The 21,569-nt window shown below is 38.0% G+C and overlaps 1 protein-coding gene across 1 annotated transcript in view; it reads left to right on the forward strand.

Annotated features, from left to right (window-relative positions):
* ANKRD50 (ankyrin repeat domain containing 50) overlaps positions 1-21,569 on the forward strand; it is a 44,477-nt gene that overhangs the window by 13,297 nt on the left and 9,611 nt on the right. The window contains exon 3 of the mRNA XM_075501122.1: positions 13,235-13,464. Within this exon, the coding sequence (XP_075357237.1) occupies positions 13,235-13,464 (230 nt within the window). The remainder of the gene's footprint in view (positions 1-13,234; positions 13,465-21,569) is intronic.

Below are 21,569 nucleotides of genomic sequence, written 5' to 3' on the forward strand. Positions count from 1 at the left end.
TCTGTCACTTGTTCTATTCTAGTTAAGGCTAAAAATAGATCTTACTAAATATAAAGTTATAGAATCCGTTCCAAAGCTGAATGCATCACTGCTGTAAGATAGTAGAATCAGGTTCACATGGTGCTAACCTAACAATGTTTTTTAAAGAAAATTACAGAGAAGATAGAGAAAGGATCAATAGGAGATTTACAGTCAAATTAAGAGAGACTGTATCTGCTTGGGGTTGGGGGAGGGAAAAAAAACCCCACAAGGTAACTAATATGGACCCAGAGTGATGCATGAGGAACATATGCTGTGGATTCTACTTTGGGGAGTACGGGAAAATAATTTTGAATGGAACACACGAAAGCTGCTCCATCTGTTGCCTCTTCAACTAAGACAGTTCACTTAAGGGTTAGGATAGTCCCTTGTACTTGATAAAATAAGATGGAAAAAGATACGTGGTAATGCAAACGTAAGAGGAAAGCTGTTTTAAGTGCTTGACTAGTAAGGTAAAATCTTAACAGCTTTTCATCTGGTATTTGTGCAGAGGATTTTCTGAAAATGAGGTTCGACAGTATAATCCTGCAATCAGTTCAACAGTTGAAGTGTGGGATGCTTTATGATGATGTGCAAGAAGCGAGAAAGGCAGGTATAGAGCAACTCAATTAGGCAATGATCAAGATTTCAAAATAGGTATTGTTGTTTATCCTGGTTCCTCCAGGCAGGCAATTCAAGAACCCCCTGTTCTGGAGAAACAGCTTACTGCTGAAATAGCCACTGCAGCACCTCTTCTTTGTGCTTCCCAATCAGTAATGTATTTTTTTTTTTTCTTTTGGAATCAACTGCATAGGAAAAATGTAATTAATTTGGGGATTGTCAGACTGAACTGCAGTAATAACGGTGGTTGGTTTTGTATCGTGTACATTATGGCATTGTCTTTTGTTATGCGGGTATGGAATAATAGAACGTAGGGCTGGCTGGACAGTAAAGTAGAGTATAGCCTGAGAAAAGCCACACAATTGAATCGATTCAGTGCAGTTTTCTACCTGTATCATCTAGGGGGTTTTTCTGTTTCTTTTTTGTGGCTAGCATTTCTCTCATGTCAACAAATACAGTCGTATACATGGAAAGCAATATCTGTTTCTTCAGTTGTGTTTATGCTCTGCATAAATTGAGACAGAAGAAAGAAAAGGATTTTGTCTGTCTCCAAAACGTAGAATAATACCAACAAATTCAAATGCCTGTAAAGCTACAAGAATTTCAATTCAGTTCTATACTAATGTGTTCAGATAACACTGCTCATAGAAGAAGATACATTTTTGTTTAACAAACAAATATTAATTTTTATATGGCTAAGGAACCAGGTAGTTAATAGGGAAAGCTGAAAAGATTATATATTTCACTTTGCTGTACCTTTGGTTTCATAAATGATTTAAAACTAAATCTGTAATTTTAATACATTCTGTTGCATATATAAACTTGTTAGTTTTCTTATTGTGGTACCCCACTCCTACATGTTGCATTTCAACCCCAGACTTCTGAATATTTACAAAGTTAGTTATTATCCTAACTTTACAGGTATGGAAAATAAGGTGCAGTATAGGTAGTTCTCTCATTTCAATGAATAATAGTTTTCAGTGAGTCCGATTTGATGCGTTCACCTCATGCATTTGATGTAAAGTGTCCTTTCTTTGACACCCCTACCTTTTTCTTTTCTTTTTTTTTTTTTTTTAAGAGATTGAATTGTGGGAACAAACAATGAGAATTTAATTGATGCTTAATACAAAGAAAAGCAGTGATTTTTTGACCCTAATAAAAGAGAGCTTTTAAACGACACCTGGTGGATGAGAAATCCCAGGGGTACATATAAATAACAGCAACTTAGGCAACGGCTCAAAAACTGGGGGTGGAGGAGGAGAGGAAATAGGGTTATTCATATAGGGTCATGGGACGGACAAAGAGGAAGATAAGTGAAGTAGTTAATCAAATGCCTTAGGTGTCTTTATACTAATGGAAAAAAGGTATGGGGTAAACAAGCAGAACTGGAAATATTAGTACACAGCCAAGGTTGATTTAAATGTTCTAAAAGATCTGTCAGGATAGCTTGCATAACTGGTATGTTTAAAAAAAAATAGCTTGTTTAGGAGTTGCTTTGTATATCGGATGCTTGCTTGTAGTTCTAGAATAAACTAAAGAAGTTAAAGCCACTGAAAAAATCTGAAGATATACACTACACGTGGTGATAGTTTTATGTGTGATACCTATGTAAAGGTTTGTTGGTAAAAGTTACCTTTTATGGACTGTAAATAAGACTACCTGTCAACTACCCTGTTAGACCACGTTGTGTATCTAACAGTTTACCTGCTTTGGCAAAGTATAGCTAAGAGAGATTCCCGCATCTCTAAACCATGTCTTTCCTAAAGAAATATTTTACTCTACCAAACCGGCAAGATCAAGCAAGCTAAGCTTCTTTAAGATATCAAATGGAATTCTCCAAGGCACAGAATTTGCATGATAATGTCTATATAGTTGAAAAATTTTAATAACAAAACAAATAGGAGACGAACATCAGCTGGGAAAGCATATATTAGCAGGAGTCTATCAGTGACCATATTTCTAATGTCAGAGGAGAAAATAGCTGGTGGGAAGATATATTTGCTTCAGTCAGGTTGGAAAGAACTAGCTGAGAAAATGAAAGGCAACTTTTGGAGATAGTGGCTATGAAATGGTCTTAAATGTGTGATGTTTAGAAGAGGAGGAGAAAGAAGGACAAACTAAAAGCAGTGGACTTGGAGATACTGGTGACCTCAGATAATTTGTGGGTAAGATCTCATGAAGACAAGTATAATGAAAGAAAGGAATTAGCTGGAAAGAACACTGAAGTCTCAAAGCAGTATATTAAATGTCCAATTTAGTGAAACTGAGCTCCTCATCATTCATGTGTTAAACACTAGAAGAAAGACTGCAGAAAGAAAGTAGATCAGCTACTGAATATGAAAGCAAAAGAGTAATGTGAAAATGAGGGCAAAACTGAAAGTTCAAGGTGCATTGTTCATGTTTCCTGCAAGATGTGTTTTGTTTGGTAATAACAAATAATTCCATATATATGTTAGCAGAAGGAAGGTAATATCCACCAAGTGTTGGTCTGCTATTCACTGGGGAGGAAAAATTGATAGCACTGGGAAAGCTGAAATGTTCAATGCTTCTGTATATTGCCCTTTCTTAAAAACAGTCATTTTGCAGTCAGCTAACATAATTAAAAGTAGCAACAAAGAAGTAAGATTACAGAAAAACATAGCCCGGACCAAAAAAAAAAAAAAATAGGTAAAATGTTTTCAAACTGTTCAGCCTATGAAGTGTTACTGATTATCTTCAAAGGACAGGTTATCTTTATCAGGATGGCTGAAAAATCAGACTTGAAAGAAAAAGGTGTACGTTTAGTGCCTTGCTTTAAAAAGGGACAAAAAGGCATTGGGGAATTAGAAGTGTGTCAATTGAAATAAAAAATGCTGAAACAAATAATCAGACAAACTATTTGGAAGCAGCTGGAAGATAACATTGAAAAACAGCTAACATGTTATGACATGGTTTGGTTTTGACAAATCTAATCTAACTTCTTTCTGTAAGAGACAGAGTAATAGTACTTGTGGATAAAGGGTAACCGTAAATGTCAATTTTGACTCCAGGAAGGCTTCGATGCTTACATGAGACTCGTGCAAACAAGCTATGTGCAAGGTAGAACTATATTTGGCTACATGTAAAAAGAGTTGAGTAACTGTACTTAGGGAGTAATTATCAGTAGTTCATTTTCATACTGACAAAGCACATCATGTTGGGTTTCATGGAGGTCTGTCCTGCATCTGCCTCTTTTCAGTGTGTTCCTTAATGGTCTGGCTGACTGAGTAGAGGGAAATGGTTATAAATTTTGGATACTACTGGCTTCCTTGTAATGACCCTTGTGTTATCCATGGAACACAAGTAATAGGACAAGAAGTACAAGGTTTATTTGCAGGAAAACAGGTTAAGCAGGTTAAGATTAGACACCGGGGGGAAGGTGAAAACTTCCCAAATATAAGAATATTGAAGCACTGGAATAGATTGCATGGGGAGACAAAGTATTGATCAGTGGAAGTCTTTAGGAATGCCTAGATTAGTATCTCTCAGGGCTGGCAGACATAGAGCTGATCTGGCTGTAGGCAGAGAAGTGGCCTAGATGACCTCTCCATCACTAAAAAACAACTGGGAGAGTTTGTGTAGAATAAATTACTACTTTATATTACATGCTCAGGAAAACATTTGCATTGTTTCCTGTATGTTCCTCCTCTTTGCCTTTGGTAGGGACGCAGATTTTTGTATGTCAGACTCTGAGTAGTTTAGAACATATTGTATATGTTAGCACATATGGCAAATATATTCCATTTAAAAATATATAGAGAGTGTCAACCTGCTCATGGTAGCAGGTGTGAATGGTTTTCAGCTACACTTGTCTGTCCTTCATAATAGCTGAGTTGTTTGCAAACTGCTCTAGGCAGTCCAACTATTACACCAAAATATTTGCTCCTAAGGTTTCTGTTTTCTGAGATTTCAAGTAAATCCACCAGTAGATCTGCTGGCAATGCTTTATATACAAAATTCACCTATATATTTGTGTGAGACAGTAGGAGGTCTCTAATCAATACACAGTGGTCCAGCATGCTCTGTTTATGTGTGACTGATGGCGCTGGTTCTACGATAAACTTTGCTGTTGTCTGGCCTGATGCCCTGGAGCTAGCTTTTGTGCTCTCCTGGTGGGACTGCAAGTCTGCTTTACAATTACAGATAAAACTCAGGTTGCTACAAGACGTTGCAAAATCAGGTACTGAATTACACAAGACTTGCCTGCTGTTTCTAATTCACTGCTGTTGAAAAGACCAGACCCTAGATTTACATCCTTGTACTGTACCTAGAGCTTTCCCAATAGGTGATTCTCAGTGTTTTTTTTTCTTTTCTGCTTTCTGCCTCTTCCTTCGTAAGACTTAAATGCAGTTGAGTAGAACTGCTAGAGCCACCTTGTCTTTCTGTGCAGCCTGTAAATAAATAAGTTACTAGAAACAATCTATATTATACTGTAGTCCATGAGTGTGCATAATTCCAGTATTGCACTTTGTCAGAAACTCATAATCAGTTGCAGTACGCTTTATCGTGTTGAAAAATAACAGAACAGGTACCTCAGTAACCTGATCGAATCCATCGGTATGTACACAGGTGTGCACACATCAAACTGAGTCAGTTCACTTTCGCCATACTTAGCCATATGTTTTATTTTGCAACTTTTAAAGTGTAGAACTGTTCTATGCTTGACAGACCTTGTATTTCTCGAATATTTCCACTGTTAAGGGTCCTGTGTGTATGCTTTTCAGGATGTTATTACCAGTATGAGCAGCTGGGCAATTAGTAAGAAGCCAAGGCCTGTATTACACATGTATATAATGCCAAGAATTAGGGTGATATTATACAGAAAGCAGCTATTGGACTTGATGATTAGAATTTCCCTTTTAATCATTAGCCAGAATGCATTACGAGGCAGGTAAATAAACTGTTTACTGTCAGTCATCCATAAGACATAAATGCCTTGTCATAGGACAAAGTAAAACTCGCTCATCTACAAACAGTACTGCAAGTAATTTGTAAAGACGCTCTTGTTTTCCTTTCTGTGTGAATACAGCTGCTGAAAGTCTTCTCGGAAAGAGGGTAATATTTCATCAACTGAGCAGCAGAAATTGTCATTTTTATTAGAAGTGGAAATTTACCTTTTCTTCTTTTATTGCGACCTATGCCCCGTATGCAGTTTGGAAAGCAAGAGAAAAATTCAGCTACTGGCATATGTCTGTCTTTGCTGGAGCTTCTAACAGTCTTTAACAGCTTTATCTTCACTGGCTTCATTCTTTTAAATGCAAATTGGAAACTGGGGGGGGGACATCCTTAATGGATTATATTCTGCTAACCAACCCCTGGATTATTATAACATACAAATGAAGATGTGTCTGTAAGCTCATGAGACAGTGGAGAGCGAGGTGGGGTATTTACTGTCACTTGTGAGAATTTTTTAAGTACAGATGATTGAAAAAAATGTGGAGTTTTGCATTTTGTTTTGTGTTCTTACACATTTTCAAGCTTTTATGTTTATTTCATGAGCAGTGGAAGTATTGAAAACCCTATTGTGTATAGATTTGCACCCTTGGGTATCTTGCAATGGGCTGGGCTCCCCTCTAATGCCTGTATAATGTAATTCCTTCCCCTTTTGCTGTCATGCAGCACCTCCACCTCTGAACTGCCCTAGAGAGCCTTCTCCTTCCCTGCATGTCCCCCAGCAGTGGGCTGGGGAAGATGGAGCTTCTGCTACACCTCATTCAGAGCTGGCACAGGCAGCATCAGGTTTCCACTTACCGGTTAGGATTTTTGCTAGGTCTCTGTGTGTGATTTTTAGGCAAAAATCCCACTACTTATATTGCTGGCAAAAATTACTACAACATGATATAAATATAGTTGGCTTATTTACAGTTTCACTATGTACTTCATTTTCTGATATAACATAAATGGAAATGAGTGTCTTAAAAATTACATGGCAAACTGCTGTGATACATCATGTTGTAAACCACCCGTAAGAAGGAAGATGCTTGTCTGCTTTTCTGAACATTGAGACTAGCGTTTGAAGAATTGTCTATTTTGTTATACACTGTATATATATATGAAGAGTTTAACAGTACCTAAAGAGATATCATCCTATATGTATATATATAGGTATATTCCTCCATTATTTTAATCTTCAATAATTCTTTAGATCAAATGTGCAGATGAGCAATTTCTTTGTAAACTCTAGGAGGCATTCAGATCTCATACAGAGGACAGCACTGTGTTGTCTCTCACATGTAAGGTGGATGTTTTATAAGGTTCTATTGGCAAAAATTTGCCAATAGAATAATAAATTCAGGTAAAAGTCAATGTAACCTCGATTACTGATATCAGTTGATCAGCTCCACCATGTTGCTGGTAATCGCCAAACCTATTCATCCAAGGTATTATGAATACATTTTTTCAGCTTGTGTTTACAATCCTCAAGGAATTCCTTCAATTCCAAGGAATTACAACCCTCATGGAGTTTGCAGCTATTTTCTGTTATTCTGTGTGATTGCCTACTGGCACTACTGTTTCTTGTGACTGCGAATAGTGACATTTATATTAATTAACTGTATATATCACATATTAACTGTCTCGCTGACAATGAATATTGCTTTCCTTTTTGAAACACAAATAGTCTTTAGGAAAGAAGATGTTGTGCGGGGATCTCGGCAGGGAGGTGCTGGTGAACTCGAGCAGGAGAATGCCAACTTCCTAACATTTTAGAATTCCCAAAAATAGAGTGGGGGAGAGAGATAAGCTGACGTAGAGCATAAGGGCAACCTTACCTGACAGCAATAAACATCACTTGGAGCACTTAGCACCATTTTTAATAATCTATTTGGGATGTTTGCCTTAACTTTTCTTGTGCTCATGTCCTGTAGTGGTGTGTTTTACCTTGCAGCACTGCCAATGAGAGATTGTTCCTTCCAACCTGACAAAATGCAACAGTAAAAAATACAACCCAAGCAGTGGATCCAGCCACATTCAGAGTGATAACGTTGCACATGGTTCAAACCAGAACACACAGCACAGTGCCATTCTCTCGGTACATAAGAAAAACTTAGGCGGGCAGAGTGGGAGTAGAGGACAACATATGCAAAGTCTGAGCATAAATTAGCTGCAGTTGAAGTGTGCTGCTTGCGTGCTTGGGGTAATACGGGTCCTTTCTTGCTAGCCAGCCCGAAGGAATTTGTGTGTGGGCAGAAGTGTATCCCTGACCCATTCAATCGCGCTGACCTGGTGTAGAAGAGAGTGTGCTCCACTGGGCTGGGGGGCCTGCCAGCCTGCGGTGGGGGTCTGCTCCATGGGCCGGGGGTCTGCTCAGAGCACCGTACCGCTCTGATTTTGCATTTACACCATTTCGGAGGCTCACCGCAGGCTTGGCAAAGGCAGCAGCAAAGCTTGAAAGAGGACAGTAGACTTCGCTCCATAACACTGGTGAAAATGTTATGGTTTTGGTCTGTGGATGCAAAATCAAGTTTCACATTCCACCTTTGCAAGAGTGCAGGGTGCGTGCCTGCTTTCAGAATTAATCCTGAAGCTGGCTCCCTAGCTGTAGTTTACAGAGATTTTTTTCCTCTGAATAAAAAAGTTTGGCGGCATCTAATAGTTTAAAATGAGGAGGAAAAGTTCACCCTTCAATAACTGGGGGGGGCTAATTTAATATGCAGGTATTAGGAATATGAGAAATAGCTGGTGAATTTGCTCAAGGAGTCTGGTGTAGAAGCATTTGCAAAAAAGCAAGAGGAGAAAGCAAAGAAGGCTATGTGTGGGATAATGATATTGTCTGCTTTTTTACAAACTTTCTTTGAAAAGAGCAGAGTTTGTAAATTCCCGACTCAGACCTCTGGGATGGTTCTTCTTGGCATCAGCGACTGTAGCTGAAATACAAGTGCTAAACTGTAATCTATTGGCGACAAGGTGACTCAAAAAGCAGCTTGTTAAAGAATTGTCATACTGATGTAGAAAAAGAAAGATAAGAGCTGCAGTAGTAGTTAAGCAGGTTTCCAAATCAGTCATTTGTATATGAAATGTGAAATATTTCATGCTTTGCTAAAACTAGCAGTGCTTAGAGTCTGACAAATGGGGGGGGGGGGGGGGGGGGAGGAGGAGGTGTCTTTTTTTTTTTTCTTGCTGCTTCTGGCTAGTTTAGGAGATGAGTTTTATACACTTGTTCTCTGTCAGTAGTGAATGCTAGCAGCTGGATAGAGAAAAGGGAATCCTTTTAGGGATAAACTATGTTCACACTGTAACAGGCATCAAACAATTTAAGTGGGGACAGAACTGAATTTCCTATACACCAAAGACAATCAAATATGAGGCACATGTTCATAAGAAACTGGGATTTAGAACTTCTTTTGCTCCTAGAACCACTCATTAATTGTTATTTGGCGTGTGTGTGTTTGCTTTTTTTTTTTTTAAGCAAGTATGAGCATTCTGCTCTGACTCTCTTTTCAGCATTTGTGGACAACACTGGTATCTTTCTACTTTGTTCTTTTGTGTCTTTGGTATTTTTGTGGATCCAATCTAAAAATCTCAAGGATAATCATAAGCAGAACTTCAGCATAGCCTGTATATATTCCTTCCATATGTGGAAAATCATGTTTGCGTGGGTTCAGTCAACTCGGTAGCAATCCTGAAGAATTCTGTGGGATGGCTCATTGTTCTGAGGACTCCTTATTTGCTAGAGAGCATGTAAAACATCTTTGCTCTGCATAAATAAGTCATTACACTGCCATTAAAATGAATTCCATCATTTAAAATACCTAATTGCGCTGTTTTCTCTAGAGATTTTGTATTTTTACTGACTAATTAATTTTGTTGTTTTAAATCACGATTTCTATTTCAGAAATTTTCCGTAATGATGACCACTTTTATATCTGTATTGAATATAAAAGTTATAAAGATAAAGCTGTTATCCTTTCAGAAGGTAAAGAAAATCAACTTCTAATCTTTTGAGAGGCACTCTGCAAATTAAGCAATCTGTTACAACAATCTGTAGATGAATCACCATTTACGGAAGTACTTTAAGACATTGTTAATTCTGTTTTGATTTATGTAATTTTCCTATGCAAGCAAGAAATTGTAGGGGAGTGGAATTACTAAGTCATGTTATGGAGGTAAACATAATGTGAATTCTGGTAAATTAGCACAGCACTTACGGTCTCTGACAAGTTTCACTATTATGTTACTTGGCATCTACTCTGAACTCAAGAGATATAAAATGTCTAGGAAGAACAGAAGTTTATCAAAGAGTTTCTAAGGGCACTTTAAGAGAAAGCTCTATCAATGTCTTGTCAATGCCACACTTGTAATAATATTGCTGTAAGCTGGGAGAAGTCATTGTGCCTCATTTCTTATATGCATGTATGTGTATGTATACGCATGTATACATACATATATACATGTTTCCTATTGGAATTTAAGTTATGTTAAGCTAAAGAAATACAGGTATTGTGTAGTGGAAAAAAGCAGAACACAGGGAGACAAGGGTCTGTGGAATAGCTTTTTATGAAGCACCATCAATATGCTAGGACTCTTCTGCTTGGAAAGGAACGGCTCGGGGAGGCTGTGATAAAAGTCAGAAGATGACAGACGGCATGGAGGAGGTGAATATGGCATAATTGCTCACTGTCCATTCCAGCACAGAAGCAAAAGGGTATCAAATGAAACAAGGATGTTTTGGATTTAAAACTACAAAGGAAGTGATTTTTTTCATGCAGTGTGACTAAGCTGCAGAAGGCCCTGCCACGGGATGTTGTGGACGCCAAAGGCTTAAATCAGTTCATAGAAGACTTGGACAATGTTGTGGTTTAGTTCCAGTTGTCAATTAAGTACCACGCAGCCGCTCGCTCATCTTCCCTCCTGGTGGGATGGGGGAGAGAATCGGAAGAGCAAAAAGTAAGAAGACTCGTGGGTTGAGATAAGAACAGTTTAATAACTGGAAAATAATAATAAATTGTAGTGAAAAGGAAAACAACAAGAGAGTGAGAGAGGAACAAAACCCAAGAAAAAACAAGTGATACAACAGCTCACCACCCAGTGACCCACTCCCAGCCTGTCCCCGAGCAGCGATCGCTGCCCTCCGGCCAACTCGCCCCAGTTTCTATACTGAGCATGAGGCCATATGGTATGGAATAGCCCTTTGGCCAGTTTGGATCAACTATCTTGGCTGTGCCCCCTCCCAGCTTCTTGTGCACCCAGCAGAGCATGGGAAGCTGAGAAGTCCTTGACCAGTGTAAATATTACTTAGCAACAACTAAACCATCAGTGTGTTATCAATATTATTCTCATCCTAAATCCAAAACACAGCACTATACCAGCTACTAGGAAGAAAATTAACTCTATCCCAGCCAAAACCAGGACAGACAAACCTGTGGAAGCACAGTCAGTTAAGGGATGTTAAATGCAGAGACTGAACCTCTGGTTGAGAAAGTCCCTGGAAGCACTGTTTGCTGCGGTCCCTGAGAGTTCTGGGAAAACGTGGTTTCATGCTTGCCCGGTGCTTACATTATTCCTCAGACATCTTGTTTCAACCCTGTTTGGAAGCAGGGTGAACCTTTTGATTTGACCTACTACAGCAAACTGCTGCGTACTGCAGGAATTACGCAGAATGATTTGGGACTCTTTCCCAGACATGATGGTTAGCTTTTCTTGCTGGTATTGCCAACAGGTAAATACTGACACAAGAATGTTGTCGGATGCTCCTAAGATATTTTGGAGGCATTTCGTTAGGGTCATTCAGATTTCAAGTGAGATTTTAATTTAAGACACCATTACCATTTCTTCATATCTCATAGTAAAATTCATACTCGAAAAATAATTTCACATCGAGAACTATGTGAAAAGAAAACTGGTTTGATAGAAGAAGAAATGTTGCAGGGAAAATGCCTTGACCTAAATAGCTGAGGGGGCAAGGCAGCATTCTGGTGGGGGAAAGGGTGGAAAATGTGGTCATTTCCAACTGCTTCCTTTCATTGTGGGATTGGCATCACTTAGGAAAGTAATTTTAACCTTATGGCTACTTTAATTTCCTGTTCTGTAAATTGGTAGCTGCTTAACTTCCCAGCTTAGCGAACAGTGATTTTAGTTGTACTTCAGGCATCTTCTGAAAGAGTAACTAGCTGGGGAATACCAAAGAATTCTCAGTAGTCTTGCGCATCCAAAAAAAAAAGGGGGGGGGAGGCGCAGTGTTAGGGGTTTAAAATCTATTTAATACTGAATACTTTAAGAACACAAGTATTTTGTGCTTCCTTTTTATACCTTTGGGGCAATTTCTCCAAGTGTGATCACCTAGTCTGCTCCTAGATTCTGCTGTTACTGTTGGACATGAAAGGTGCACCACTCTGTTTCCATTTTGCAATTTTCTCAGTCAGAAGACAACCAACATTCCACTAACAGTGCTTAACAGTCATTTCTGAAGTGGGTTGCGTTCTTCCATTAACAGGCAAGATTTGCCTATATTCCAATTTAAATGCTTGGCAGGTAATAATGTGTTGATCAAAGTCTTCTGAAGATAAATTTGTTCAGTAAAACAAATGAAAAAAAGATTACTATGGTCTTGAGTAAAACAAAAAATACTTACAATGTGCATGCCTTCTGGACACGTGCAAATAACAAATCTATAAAAGAGAGTAAACTGTTAGATACGTATTTTTCTCACCTCATTTCATTTCCTGAATCTTTTTACTATAAAGTCAAAGTTTACTTGCCAAATGTATTTAAAGATAATTTAGTCAGTGAAACTTACAGGCCTAAATCATGATGAAGTTTCCCAAAAAACAGTAGCGTAACGTGGAAATACTGGATAGACGTGTGACCGTTATGTAGTAGCTATGTGAAAATACACGTAAGTGCGGAGTGGAGTACCGTTAAGGGGGGCAACAATACATGCAGATTTGAGATCTTTAGCTGCGTAGCCAGATGTGTTGGTGTAGATGCTAGCATCCGGAGGATCCTTTCCCGGTAATAGGAACTTGGCAACTTCAATATAAATAAAAACTAATACACCAAAGTCACTACCAAATGCCTCAGTCTGCTACTAAATTAATTTGCATTTCATTTGTGAAGGTATGGTTCTTTGTAAAACTGTTATTCATTCAGGCTTGAACTCTTTGAGTTAGGATATTTCATGTGTCTTTTATTTAGACGTTTGTTTCATGACCAACTATTGTTCGCTATTAGTTTCTGATAAGCAATAATAACAAGTTTGGCAGAGACAACAGTAACAAAGTTCTTAAACTTTAGGCCAAGTAGCTTCTTTTTTAGTAAAGCAACATTTTTTCCAAGTCTTCTAATGAGCCTCGAACAACATTACATCATTTTAAAGTATTGTTAGAAATTGTAAGTTCATTAAAAAGTAATATTGCCTAAGAAAGAATTACATCACTGACTGTTCAAACTGTCTCTATTTCTGTTAGTTCAGTCTACCTCTGTGTTTTCTGTGGTAACTATTTAAAAAAATGCCTTGGACTGTTTAAAAAAATAACTTTGCATTTTAAGTTGATCATAACTTCAACTTGAATGACTATATGATAGTCAATGTGTTGTTAAAGGTATTTAAAATACTGATTTTGTTTCATGTTCCTTACAGGTGCATTCTGCTCCCTCTCTTGGGAATGAAGCCCCCTCAGCAGAGCCTCTTCTTGCTTGTAGATTCGGTTGACGAGGGCTGTAACGTTTCCGAGGGTGAACAGACTTCCACAAGTTTATCTGGAACAATAGCGGAGCTTTTAGCTGGCCACTTTGAGTTCTTCCCTCCCTGGCTGCTCCTCCTGTGTTCTGCCCGCAAGCAGAGTAAAGCTGTTACAAAAATGTTTACAGGTGAGTAGAGAGCATAGGAGGGGTTTGTTATCTGCGCCTGTAACTAGGACGTAGTATTTACAAGACCTGCAGTGATGGTTGAAGGCACTGATGCATGCTTGGTTCTAAAAAATGATAATCACAAAAATGGTAATTCTAAAAACCACACATTCCAGTTTACCAAGGACTATAGAAAGCTTAAATTGGCCAAGTATTCTAGAGGTAAATTATGTCTTTGCAGTACATCTGCAAAGAATATGGATGCTTTGAGTTTTCTTCTTGTTTTGCTAGTTTTAAAAAGCTTTGAAACAGTGTAGGTGATGTGTAAGTACATAAGTATGTCGGCTGCATACACCCATTCCTTACAACCGCAAAAGATTTTCTTTTTTCCTCTTCCATTAAAGTCTCTCCCCTTATTTTCAGAAAGCGGGGAATAACCTTTGAAGGTGGAACTTGAGAGGGGAACAATGTAGATGTGGATTCTTGGAGTATACTTTTGGCAAAGGTTGCACAGTAAAAAACTTCTTTACAGCTTCTTCATCCAGGCTTTACTGTGTCATGAGAGCATTTCTTCACTATAATGACGTTGTTACTGGAAGTTCTCTGAAATTTAATAAAGGGCAATATCTAGACTGGATTCCAGGCCTATGTATAAAGCCTGTGTGTATTAAGGCAACTATTAGGACAAAAATGTGATTATAGAACATTGACCCATAGGCTTGCTTGTTTCCACGGTGCAAAAGGTCAATGGGATAATTGCGTTTTGGAACGAAGTACTGTATTAATCAGTGGCAGACATGAACATTGGTATTTGGGAGTATGTGAGAACTAAAGGAAACTTTGGGGTAGCTTCACAGGGCTCCTTTGGACGTTCATATGGGAATAGTTTTGTCAAAGCTTGGCTGATTAGGTATGTTGTCATTGCCAAAAACCCAGACAAAACTTTCTTCAGAGCAGTTTTATTTCCTTTCCATTGAATCATATAATGTTTCAGACTAGTCCTAAAATATTGCTGTTGTCTTCTAAGTATGTTTCCAGATGGAATTCCTGACAGGAAAAATCAGCAGAACTAATGGATATGCCTTTAAAATAAATTTAATTTAAATGAGTTAATTTCTCATTTCCACAGAGAATGACTTGATGAATAGCATAAAGGAAGTTGGCTTGTGATATTATAATCCCATCTTCACTGTGGAAAAGGTACAGCAAAGAAAGAATGAATCCCAAAATAATTGGACACAAACTGAGTAGAAATTTTCGGGTCTGTTTGGAGGAAGTGGTAGTTTTTTCCACTATGAAAGCAAACTGTGACATTACAGCCAATGTGACAGTTGCCCGCTTAATACGCTGTTGGATGATTTTCCTTTTTACAGCCAATATTCAAGTCTGTGAAAGGTATAGCGAGGATGTGAAGAGCGTGACTGAAGCTTCTGTTAACTTCAGATACATTGCAACTTTGTGTTGTAAAACCTGAGATAATGGTCATTTCTTTTCTGGTTCTAGCCTGAAAAGGATGGACTGTCATTAACGCTTCTACTGGGGCAAACTCTTCTCCTCCTTTGTGGTATCTGAATGTTTACTTTTAGCTGAGCCAATTTATGAAACTATTTCATTGGTGGGCAGACAGAGTTCAAGATCAACCATGAGTATTTGTTGCACTCATGATTGAAGAAATAAATGGTGTATAATGTGCGCTGCACTCTGGGACGCTATTGTACTGAATTTCCAATACTTGCAGTTTCCCAGCAAATAAATGTTTGCAACCATAATGATAATATAAGCACTGTACCTTTTCTTCAAATGTGTTTTTTTTAACTTGGAACAAAAAAAAAATGGGTTTCACTATAACTTAGTAAGATAGATTGGAATCCTTTTAGGATTATCTTAGGAAAATGTGTCCCGTCTGTAGTTTTTTCTGCTAAAAATTTTAGAGTACGATATGAAATATATACTAACTAATATTAATTTGTTTACCATCAGTTTATATCGGGTTTCACTTAAAATTTTCATGCAGTGAAAACTTCCTCCAGAAATCTGCTGAAATGAGAGATAACCCTATTTGTCATAAAGTGTTATTAGTGACTGGGATCAGGAGTGCTGCAGTGGCCTGGTCCTGACGATGCTCTTTTTTGGGTGTCCGGTACAGATGAGACTTCTGCAAGCGTCTCCTTACCCAAAAATAGTGATGATGTGGAAGAACGAATCCAGTCTTTCTCATCCACTGTCATCTTGCTGCTGCCAGTGGTGAATACATCATCCCTACCACTCTAAGAATGAGAAAAGGAGGAGGGGTGTTTGTTCTGGTCCTCTTTGTTCCTTCACTTTTGTTGGTGACTTATTTATGAAAGTTGAATAGTTATGCCTGCATCTGCTGCAGCTTGTGTTCTGGGCCCTTCTGTATTCCCAGATTCTGTAGTAGCACAATGTGCTACAGATTTTTCCCCTTACTCAGATTCTCAGCTTTCATTAATTTAAAAAAAAAAAAAAAAGAAGGTTTTGTCTCTTGTGGCTGCAGAAACAACCTCAAAAATATGAACCAAATGTAAAATGATGCCTGCATAAGACTGCGGTCACCCTCCACAGTGAGCAAAACCAGCCAGTTGAGTAAAAAAGGAGGGGAACAGATAATGCGTGTCCTCCTGCCTTCTCCTGCATCTGCACTGTCACCAACTGCCACATCATGCCTATTTGTTTTTCTTACGGACTTTTTCCCTAAATTTAACAATTCTCTGTCTTTCGCCCATAATTGTCCACATTATCCCCCGTATCATCGGTTCCTCTCATTTGGCTACAAGTATGGACAGTCAAGCAGCTGCATTAAACATAGTCTTTCCAATCTTTGTATTATAATGTTAGAAAAAGTTTCCTTGTATTTCTAAATAACTGAAAAAGCCCTCTAACCTGAAGGTGGCACAGAACATACAATTTTTTTTATGCGTCAGCTAATTAGCTAATAAAAATGCTTCTTCTAAAATGAGGCTAAATCTGGAGAGCATAGCAGTTGTTCTTACAAAACTAAATTCCTTTTTTAAAGATCCATCATATTAGTTTTAAAAATGTAGGCACTTTAAAATCAGGCAATTTTATTTAGATAAGTTTGAGTGAAAAGCAGATCATTTCTGATTAACAGCATAAAGGCAAATAGATAAAGTGCGCATGAACAAATGCTTTATTTATTGCTTTAAAGAGGCTTTTTTTTAATAGGCATTTAATTTCTTCTTTTTTGCTACACACATAAATCAAATGTCTGTGGCATCTGGCTTGATGTTATCCCTCAATTAAACACTGACATTCTTCATCCAAAGAATTCCTTCTCATGCGTGAGGCATGAGTGCGCCAGTGTGGTACAACCCATGCAGATGTCACATCTCAGGGAGCCGCAGTTTCCATAAAGTTAATGTTAGATACCAGAAAGATACTGGAAACGACAATAAAAAGAATCAAAAGGGGATGTGAAAGGGTTCAGTTTAGCCTCAGTGGCAGCTTAAGCTCCATTTACCCACTTACCCATAGGCAAAAGCAGACAATCTGTCATTTATTTTTCACTCTTCCTTTTATCTATCATTCAGTTCCAGACAGCCAGATATTAAGAGCTGATATTTGTCCAAACTTATTCGGGATTAGAAATCTTGGGAGCATAAGTCTTTCTCGTATTTCTGCTAGTTGCTGGTTCTGGTCTGAATAGATGTGGAGGGTTGTTTTTCATGTAGCCTTTCCTAAAATTAAAAAATAAGCAAAAATGTGAAAACTTTAGAGAAATATAGTAAAAATCACAGTCCAGCTTCTCTGAACCCAGAAAACTCATACTGTTTGGTAATTGAAGCTACTCAGGTACTCGTATTGCTGAATCCTCAAATCAAATCCGTTGCCTGATTTGGAACTGAACCTTTTCTCATTAGTTGCCATTCCAGAAAATAAATGGCAAAAGACCACTTCAGGAGAGATTGCTTCAGAAAAGAAAATCTAAGTTGTCCTCAAAATTTTCGTTGTAGGTTGGAATTTATTTGGGTCATTTCATGTTACTTTAAAGTCTTTATGGGAGTGGGATTTTTACTATAAAAGAATTTTTATATATTTAGGTAGTTGTAAAATTTACTTCTATAATATTAAAGCTTTGAAAAAGTTTATTTGTTGTTTTGGTTGGGGTTTTGGGGAAAAAAAATATTTAGAAGGCTTGGGAAATAAACTGGGAGCTTTTAATTACTGTTTCCTTTCTTCTCATTGCCACTTTCTTTTGATTACCACTTTGAAAACATGTTACTAGGGAATTTCATATTTCCTAGTAAAAAGTTGTGTGTGAATTTTGAACTTATTTGCTTTGTCATTAAATAGGGAAGACTAAATTATTTGAAATGGACTGTTGTAATCTAACTAAACAAACTTCTGTGCAATGACACGAACCAGTGAGAGCAGCAGATTTCAGCTTGAGTGTTTCTTAGCATCTGGGGTAGATGCAGTGACATTTGTAATGCATAGTATCCTGCAAATGCACTACAAGCTTAGTGTGCTGCTTGAGTTTTCAGGTGCATTTTACTCTGCTGGGTACATTATTGTTTTTGAGCAGGTGTGCATAAATGGCCATAGAAATACCTAATTTCATATATGCTTAGATCAGCAGCGTAGATTATTAGTGCCAAAACATTGCCGTGGTTTTAATCATTTAGATTAAAGCTAACAATTCAGTTAAATGAAATATATTAAAATGTATTTAAAACTTTTGTAACTTACTTATGTAAATATATTTAAAGATATGAAAGTAGAAGGATATTTTTAGTATTTACTGTAAGTAAATAAGTACTTAATAAGTAAATAAGTAATACTGTAAGTATTACCTGCTAGTTAATAGCTTATTTTTATTATTAAAGTTTGAAAAGGTTGACATACTGTAAAAGTATTTGTATAGCCAAGATACTTTTTTTTTTTTTGGTCCCTTTGAATGACCCTAGATCTTGCCAAGAAATACATTTGGAACTGATTTGTTTACAGAACTGCTAGGAATTTAATAAATCAGGAAAATCCATATTGGAGCTCCCATTGGGTTGAAAGTGATGTGTTGTAAGAAAAATTTTAACAATGCAAAAAGCAGGGTCGTGGGACTGCAGGTTCTGTCTACTGCGCTCCTGTTTTGCTGAGCTTAAGTAGTTCATGGGAATGCATCTGAAACAAAATGAGCTTTCTCTTAATGTTTTGGTGCTTCTTGTCCGTGAAAGTGACTTATTGTATCTGGTAGGGTTGAAAAGCAAGTTTGCAGGATCTTTGTTTGGAAATGTAAAATGACCTCATTTAGATAGATGTTTGGGGAAAAAACCACGGCTTTGTTTTCCTCCTTCAAGCTAGCGACAAGAATTTGAGATATAAAAAAAATAATTCTATCTACAAGGCCTTTTTTGAATTATTTGCTTATTATAGTATGGCATAGTGCAGGTTAAAAATAACAACTTATTTCTGTTCAAAAGTCTGTTACAATGGCACTTTGTTAATCCCAGCCCTTAAAGGGCGTATCATCCCTGGGACGTGTGAAGATCTGTATGGGTGTAGCGTGCTTCTTGCTGTACAAACTTTCTTCAGATATGATATATAGAATCTCATTAAAAAGGAATATTTGGAAATATTGCAAAAGAAAAGAAACAATTTTTAGCTTCCGTGGACATACCACCAATCAAATTGTTTAAAGTACTGACTTCTGGAATATTCACTGCTCTGAAGTCTTCTGAAATTTATTTGTTTGGCTGAAGTGCTTAGGCATTTGGTATGTCTCGGGTAACTACAGAGTAGGGCAATATTTTTAACCCTAATACGGAACGAAGTAATAATGCAGCCTCATTTAAAGGGAAGAAAAAAAACCCCAAACACACAAACCCTTCCTTTTTCACTATTTTTGGAGGGCTTGGGGTTTTTTTTATCACATCCAAAATGGTTTTGTTCACTTCCCCACCTGTTTTGGGAAGCAAAATGAAAATTGGTATTCAAAGAACACTGCAAGATAAGCAAGAGTCTTTTGCTTTTGAAGCACACATACAGGGACTGAGATGCTTAAACAGTTATCACTCTGCAAGTTCTCCTGGGAAGGCTGGGAGTCAAGGGAGGTGAAGTGTAGTCACTAGGCAGTGAACACTGAACATGAGCTGAAATCTCAGGATCGCTGTCATTGAGCCAGACAGGGGTTTTCTTGTTGGGGGGAAATGAAATCAACTACTGTTAAAACTGAAAAAACACTTGTGTAATTTAAAAATAAAAATAACTCACGCAGATATATATTGGAAGGAAGGATGTGGGCATGGGATTAATGTCAGAGATCGGGGATGTTGTGAGCAGAGTCACTTATGACTAAACACATCGAGGAGGAGTTTGCAGAGCTCTACCTATTTCTCATTCAGCCAAGTGACAGGTAAAACCTGACTAGGAGAAGCAGAGAGGTTCGAAGAACTGAAAGGTGAGTGAATGCAGTGGTTGCATTCGCTCCGAATTGAGCGAAACAGAGCTGTTCCCTGCACACACGAGACAACCAAAGGGACACTTGTGTCTGATTACAGCTCTGTGTATGCATATGGCTGTGAATGCACGCACCAAGCAATGCCCTGTTTTTAATGCATTTGTTCTCACTTCTGTATCTTCTGAGGGATCATAACCCAGAAACAGCCTTTCACTTGAAGTGAAACCTTGGGATCCGCAGAATCACAGGGCACTGGCTGTCCTTACTCAGTGAAGTTTCTTACTTGGCTTATGTACATGAATAATGGCTTTACAAAGTTACATACAGAATATTTTAATCAAATACATAGTAAATCGATGAATTATGCCATTCTGCAGGTCAGGTTAGGACATTACTTGAAGTTGTGACAAACTATGGTCGGTGATGATTCTTCTGTGTTTCTTTTGAGAGAAAAAAAAAAAGCCTCTGTGGAATGCAGAAAGATCCCCCCAAAATAATTGTATTCTGCCTCCTGGCCTTCTCATTCAAAAATCTTAAAGTAGACAATCTTATTAATGTAGTCTTAGCCTGAGAAGTGACTGTGCAAAAGTGTCTTATCCAGTGATTTTATTCTGGGGAGAAGCATGATTTTGTTTTAGGTATTCCGTTGATTTAGTCCTGTTAGATTTGTAATGCTACAATAATTACTAAGGGAAGCAGAAATATCTTGGTAACCCCACCATGGTTTGCCTCTCAGTTCTAATCTGTTGTGTTTGTACAATGCTCATGTAGACTAAACAATTAACAGAGTGAGCTTAATGTGACATTCAGAACCTCTGCTGAAGACACTTAGGAGCAAAAAACACCGCTCGCTCTTTGTCAAGCTGAATCTTCAGTCAGAACAAGCTTACAGACTAAGCATTTTGATCCACAGAATGTTTAAATACAATAAAAACATAGATCTGAAAATAACATTATTCAGAGTCTCACTTAAGATTATTTGCTCCATGGAGTTGGGGCCAAAATTGCATTGAATGCGTTGCTCATGGTTGCTTTTCCTTCAATATGATTTGTAACTGCTTTGGTTTGAAAAGCAAAGTTGGGGGGGGGGTTTACGACTACCTGAGCTGACTGTAAGGAAATGTGTGCAGTCTGCTACACTGGAGGAAGAGATTACAGCCTGTCCCTGGAGAAGTGAGGTATAGTTCTGGCCTGAAACACAGTCGTTTAAGCTGCTGTGTCTGTGACCTCTGCAGTTTTCCCGCAGCTTCCAGAAAAGCAGTGTTCAAACAATGTAATGTGTCATTAATCCACGAGGGTAGGTCTTCATCAAATGGTTAACTTGGCACTACCAAAGCAAGTGTTTTAAATGACGGAGATAGCTGTGTAGTCCATACAACTATATCTTAATTCCGCCTCGTTCTTGAGAGCCTTATGGCCACTGAGGTTGCCCTAGGGACTTCTTCGCACGTGCCGCTAAGAATAGCGTTCTTTGCTTTGGGCGAGGGGGTGTACATGTACACGTGTAGGGGGGAGATCTACACAGTGTGCATGTATGAAATAATTTCCCTTTTTCCTCTAAATAGTAAACAGGTTGGAAAAACAATATCATATGACTACGAGAAAACCTGTTTCCTTATACAGTGAGTCACCTACCAAAGAACAGAGGTGTTTATCTAAAACTCAGTCCTTACTTGAAAAAAAATAGGTAATT

This window comes from Mycteria americana, chromosome 4 (genome assembly GCF_035582795.1).
Source record: "Mycteria americana isolate JAX WOST 10 ecotype Jacksonville Zoo and Gardens chromosome 4, USCA_MyAme_1.0, whole genome shotgun sequence".
Taxonomy (NCBI): Eukaryota; Metazoa; Chordata; class Aves; order Ciconiiformes; family Ciconiidae; genus Mycteria; species Mycteria americana.